Genomic DNA, 6048 nt, shown 5'->3' on the forward strand with positions numbered 1-6048 from the left:
GTGGCCTATAAATCTCCACGAATAACCCAATATCAAGATGTAACTTCGAGTTTAGAGGGGTATAATTTATCTAGTGATTCAGAATACGAGCTAAAAGTAGTTCCTCCGTTTCGCATGATAACGCCTCCGAAAACGGAAGCAAAGCTTCTCTCATGTTGAGGAGAAGGATCGTTAAAGGGTATGAATTTTCGGTTGCGGGTGATCACAAAATTAGACTCTATTCTATCATTTCCGGAGATTCAAGCTCAACGGGAAACTTTACGCGTTTTCCTTCATTCATGTACTTAAATTTTCATACCAGCAGCCAGCTTCATTTCCATCTTGAGTAGTCTCAACCTTTTTTTTGGTCTTCACTGCTAGACGAGGAAGCGGCCACTTCAGTTCCGGGTTTGAATTTATTATGAATCTCTACGTCAGGGGCGATTCATAACATATTATGTCATCAAATTCACATTCTGTGAATAGTATTCGTTAGGATATGACTGATAATGGTCTTCTTTGCATTTTGTTTTTTGCTTGATGATGGCTTAGTGTGTGGATGTCCCTTCGGCAGAGTTCGAAGATAAAGGCGGCAGCAATAATCTTTGTTTTGATTTATAGAATAATTTGAAAAAATTTCCGGGGATATCTTTGGATATCATGTTTCAAATGAATTCAATTACAACTTGAAATGTCAGTTTCAAGTCTCAAGTTGAGACTTTCAGAATTCCCTGGAAGAAAAATTTCAATTTGAGTTCCGACAGTCTTAATTTGAAGCCTTTAAGAGTATCAACTTGAGTCTAGAATAAGTCGCAGAGATATTATTCATTCTAAAACTACTTAGAAATAACATTCATCGGCCCCGATTGTTGGAGCTTATTCCATTGAGAATCTGCAAATTAAACTCGAGATTACAAAATATTTTCAATTTCCCTTACAAAAGATCATAAACAGAGTGTCTCTAATTATCCCATAGATATTGTCACATCTTCATTGGCGACAATAGCTCAAAAATCACGTGAATATGTCAACTTATTCAGGTCTAACCGCGATCAATTTGAATTAAGAATGTAGCAACTTGGAAAACACCTCGCATTCGTCATCTTCACTATGTATTGAATAACTTAACATAACTGTGTAAATATGTATATAAATGTAAATTAATTGGACCTTCTAATTCACCTCGGCTGTAGTGTCCATAACATAATAACTAACATAAAATTAAGTCTCAAAATGAAACCTTTGAAAATCTTATTTTAAGACATTTGAAATTAAAAAATAAGGTATTATTCTGTTGAGTGTATGAATCCTCATGACTATCCCATCTGTACTTGATTTTGGGTTAGGTCCACCTCAGTCAAATGTCAACTCATAAAGTAAAAGAATCCTAACGTCACTTCCCCAGTCAAAGAAGATCTCCATAGGTTAATCTTCATGGTTCAACAAGCATCATCAATTCACCATCAAGCCATTTCATTCCCTATAGATGGGTCTAATGGCGAACGCATCCACGATACCAGTTACAAAACCAATTTTGTGATAATAAATAAAGTTGGAACGACAGGGCTTCCACTCTAGCTCAGGAAAGGGCTCGAGCACGGGAGCGGATGCCCCTTCCAACCTGGCCGGAAACTCGTAGTTATCAAGACCACCATTCAGGCGTTACCTTTCGTTATATAGCGTACCGGGGCAGTATCTATTCGGTGGAAATTGCTGGGCATAGACTGAGCCGACTGTCGAGCTTCCTAATGGATCGTTCGGTACATTTTCCCTGGAAACACTAATGCTTTTTGCTCTTCCCACTCCCATCTTTTTCAGGATCCTCTTACGAATCCTTTCAAGTAATCCTCATTCGGGCTTGATCTCTCCCGAAAGCTTGATAGTCATCAATAAATCTGTCGCTACATTCTTTAAGAGCTATTTTTCTTTAAGAGCTTGAGTTCTTTCAGTGATATTTTTCTGGTAATACTTGGCCTCCGTTGCGTCATACACATTTTCATTGATACGCTTGACTTCACATACCGCATACGTCATGTCCCCACGTTGAACTTTCCCTCCATGACGCTCACAAGTCAGATCTATAAGAAATAGAAAAACTGAGATTTTATACGCTTTCTGTTTTTGATTTGTTCCCGGAAGACTTCAGTACCAGATGGCATCCAAGAACAGTCACAGGGGAGGATGACAACTCAAAAAAGATGAAAAATACTGAAATCACCGGCGTCTCCACATATACGGAATGTTCTCGTCGAAACTTTTGCGAAGAAGATTGCACATCTCTGGAAACTAAAAACTCGGAAAGAACCCTCCGATGTTGGACTAACTCCGTCAAATCAATCAGAGGGATTATTAATAACTCCGGCGGAATAGGATTGCGAGAGGATAATTTGATCGTTCTTTTTGGATTTCTAGGGAAGGAAATGTCCATCTGCATTCGGCATCGATCTTTCCAATTTCCACTTTGAAAGCGCAGCAGGGTAGATTCCCGAGGAGCTTATGAATCATTATCGCGATTCATTGGCTAAATCGGGCAGTTCAATTGATTTCGCAGTAGTTCCACTAAGCAGCTTAGAGCAATTGTACAATCAGTTGGAGATAGATTTTATTATAATATGAATCATCGGAAATGCTTGCGTAGACAGCATAAATTTTCAGAGGATTATATCGAATCGTGGTTCATGAACCGGGAATAGGTGAATTTTCCCTGCATTAATCTATTGTTTCGTCAGGAATACATAGATTTAAGGGGTAAAAGTTTTCGAAGTTTTATGGGAGTTTCGGTGTGAACCTCGTACTTTTTGTAGAAAATCTGTTCGAGAATGTTTTGGAGTAAAACCTGTTTCTAAATTTTTGAAGCTTTGTTTTCGAAAGGTATTTGGTTGGACGGCGTTCACGGGAATGGATCAAAACAAGGTTCATCAAGAAGAAACAGCCATTATTGACCGATAGAATAGAATGTATTCGAGATATTCGATGTCAAGTGAACCAACCGTCGACTCTTCCCCTTTCAAAATTAAGGAAAATTTATTCAACGATGTTGCGGCATAATTAACTACTTCCCGATTTTTTGGGTAACCGATGAGTCATTATTTTGATCATTTTTTGTAGTCTTTCTAGTCCAGCTTGCGTTTTTTATAACGAATTCCAATTTTAATTAGATTTTTCTTAAAGAAATTCACACGTATTAACAATTATACTAAATGCGAAGAAAGGTTGAAAACTGTAAGACAGCTATAACAACCCGATTATGTAATAGAATTTCCAGTCCTCTGCTGATAATTGTCAATGATCGGAGTATTTTATGGGCTACACACAGTATTCCGTGCTTTTGTATGGATTTTTCGGAGCTGCGGAGATGGTAGATGCAGCAGTAGGTGCCTAAACTGCGTTGGTGGCATGTGCAGCAGCAGCTTCCGGAGCTGTGTCGGAGGTAGATGCAGCAGTAGGTTCTGGAACTGCGGTAGTGATAGGTGCTGCAATAGCTTCCGAAGGTGCGGTGGTAGGTGCTGCAGTAGGTTCCGGTGCTACGGCAATTGCAGTTGCAGCAGTAGCTTCCGCAGGTGCGGTGGTGGTAGGTGCTGCAGTAGGTTATGGTGCTACGGAAATTACACCTGCAGGGGTAGTAGGTGCTACAGTAGGTTCAGGTACTGCGATAATTGCAGGTGCAGCAGTAGCTTTCGGAGCTGCCGTGGTGGTAGATGCAACAGTAGCTTCCGGAGCTGCGATAGTGGTAGGTGCGGCAGTAGCTTCCGGAGCTGCGGTGGTGGTAGCGGCAGCAGTAGGTTCCGGAACTGCGATGGTAGTCGGTGCAGGAGTAAGTTGCGGAACTTCGGTGGTGGTAGGTGCAGCAGTAGGTTCCGGAGCTGCAGTGGTGGTAGGTGCAACAGTAGGGTCCAGAACTGAGGTAGTGGTAGGTGCAGCAGTAAGTTCCGGATCTGGGGTGGTGGTAGGTGCAGCAGTAGGTTCTAAAGCTGCGGTGGTGGTAGTTGCAGCAGTAGGTTCCGAAACACCGGTGGTGGTAGCTGCAGCAGTCGGTTCCGGAACTGCGGTGGTGGTAGGTGCAGTAGTAGGTTCCGGAGCTGCGGTGGTTGTAGGTACAACAGTAGGTGCCGGAGCTGCGGTGGAAGCAGGTGCAGTAGTAGGTTCGTCAGCAATAGTGGTTGTAGGTTCGGTAGGAGTCGGTTGGGCAGTTGTCGAAGATCCTATAGGCAGAGTAGCAATGCATCGTCGAGCGATAAGGTTGTAAGAATTCAGTGCCTTCTTGAACGCATTCAACGATCGACTGCTGCAGCGCTCAATTTTCTTCTTGGCCACAGAACTTTCCCGGTATTCAGTTCTCCCTAGTCTTTCTACGTAGCTTCTCCATGATTTAACGTATATTTCAAGTGATTCTACGCGCGTACTAATACATAACCATGGCCATGTCTTGTTCTCACATTCTTTTTGAATAGCTACCAGTTGTGCTTGAAATTTCTCTCCTTCCTGTAGATACCATGGTAATATCATCATTTTTTTGCATTCATGAAATTTTTCCCAATCAAATAATTTACTCACCTTTGCCAAATCGTCAAGTTTAGCGCTCATGTCTGCATAATTGAGCATATTTTGATTGAAGCATGACTCTATTGCATGAATGCATTTTATTCGACCCTGCTCTTTTTTTTCGTTCAATGGTTTCACGCAGCTGTCTACATCTTTCCCCTTTCTTTCAGCAGACGCAATAATAGGCTTGAGATATCAGGGGAAGAATAAAAGAATTATTATGTAGGGGAAACCGTGGCAAAGCGAGGTAGCTAAGACAAAGAGGCGGGTGTCAGAGCTTCTATCATACTTATATTGCTTTTTAGCAATGACTATTCATATTCTAAAATTATGAACTCGCGTCTCCAACGTATTACAGTTGGGGCTCCAATGGGGTAGTATCCAAGAACTTTAAAATAATTATGAATGATGTTTCTTCGGTTTTCACCTTCGAATATCCAAAAAAGACAGAAAAACTCTGAAATCGATAGGGAAGGTCCCGACTAATCGATTTTTCAATTTGGGGCGCGATAGGATACGCATAAGAGAATTCTTTTTCTTCAATTTCATGTCCATCAACAGAAGAGTCCATTGTAACGATTTTCTATACATTTTTTAAAGTTTTCATCATTCGTCAAACTAATTTTGTTTTTCAAATATCACGATAACGAGCAGCCCCACTTGTCACCGAGATAATTGGAGGAACAGATGACATTATAGATTTTTTCCTAAAAAGCCATTTTGTTTCCTTAATTTCATTTTTTTTCTAGAAATTAAAATTTCCGAATTCATTTATTTATTAGATTTGTCTTATTTATCTCAAATTCACGAAATGAAATCTTGATACTTCTAATTGATTATTTTTATTCTCTTGCTTCAGTAGCAAAGTGACGTTTATATCAGTAAACAGAGAGTATGCGCAGCAAGTGGGATTCCATTCTTCTCATTTTTTATTTTTTCCGTCGTTATCGACCGTCGGGGGATGGGTTTAGCAAATTTATTAATCAATATAATTTACGTTGCAAAACTTACTGCAAATCGTTGACGACTAGCGTCAGTCAAGTCGCCTATTCTTTTAATTCTGTCTTCGTGAGCTTCTATGAAAGTACGGTTGATATCTGCAAGACTGCTTCGGTAGCTTGAGACAGAATTTCGAGTTCCGGTGATGAGGCTATCTATCCAATCTGCATCAGCCTTCCATTTAGATTGATTATTGAAACAACGACAATGAAAAAGCACATGACAATGAAAATTTGTGACCAAAATAAATGAAAAATACACTTACACGGCTCATGCAGACAACTGCGAAGGCAGCAAGAAGTGCGTAGAATCCCATTTCTGGGTTGATAATGATATTTTCAATGATTTTTCGGCATTTTTATATGCAAATTATCATCCCCTCTGTGCTTCGCATAAGGCACAAACTCGAGGCGTGTGGCGTATATGGCGTACTACCATAAAAACACTTCTAGGAGTGCAAGCACACCAATAACCAATATTGATATTGAACAATTGTCACCTTGGACTTTTTTATCACAAACCTTGAAA

General features: G+C 40.3%; 1 protein-coding gene across 1 annotated transcript; it reads right to left on the reverse strand.

Annotated features, from left to right (window-relative positions):
- Positions 1-3567: 3567 nt before the first annotated feature.
- Positions 3568-4563, reverse strand: LOC107038305 (hepatitis A virus cellular receptor 1-like). Its single transcript, XM_015257335.1, has 2 exons — positions 4534-4563; positions 3568-4461 (listed from the first exon to the last, which is right to left on the reverse strand). Exons 1-2 carry the CDS (start codon positions 4561-4563, stop codon positions 3568-3570), a joined length of 924 nt encoding a protein of 307 aa, XP_015112821.1.
- Positions 4564-6048: the final 1485 nt, after the last annotated feature.

The sequence above is a fragment of the Diachasma alloeum genome, unplaced genomic scaffold (genome assembly GCF_001412515.2).
Source record: "Diachasma alloeum isolate Michigan unplaced genomic scaffold, Dall2.0 Dall_scaffold_00178, whole genome shotgun sequence".
In the NCBI taxonomy this organism is placed as follows: Eukaryota; Metazoa; Arthropoda; class Insecta; order Hymenoptera; family Braconidae; genus Diachasma; species Diachasma alloeum.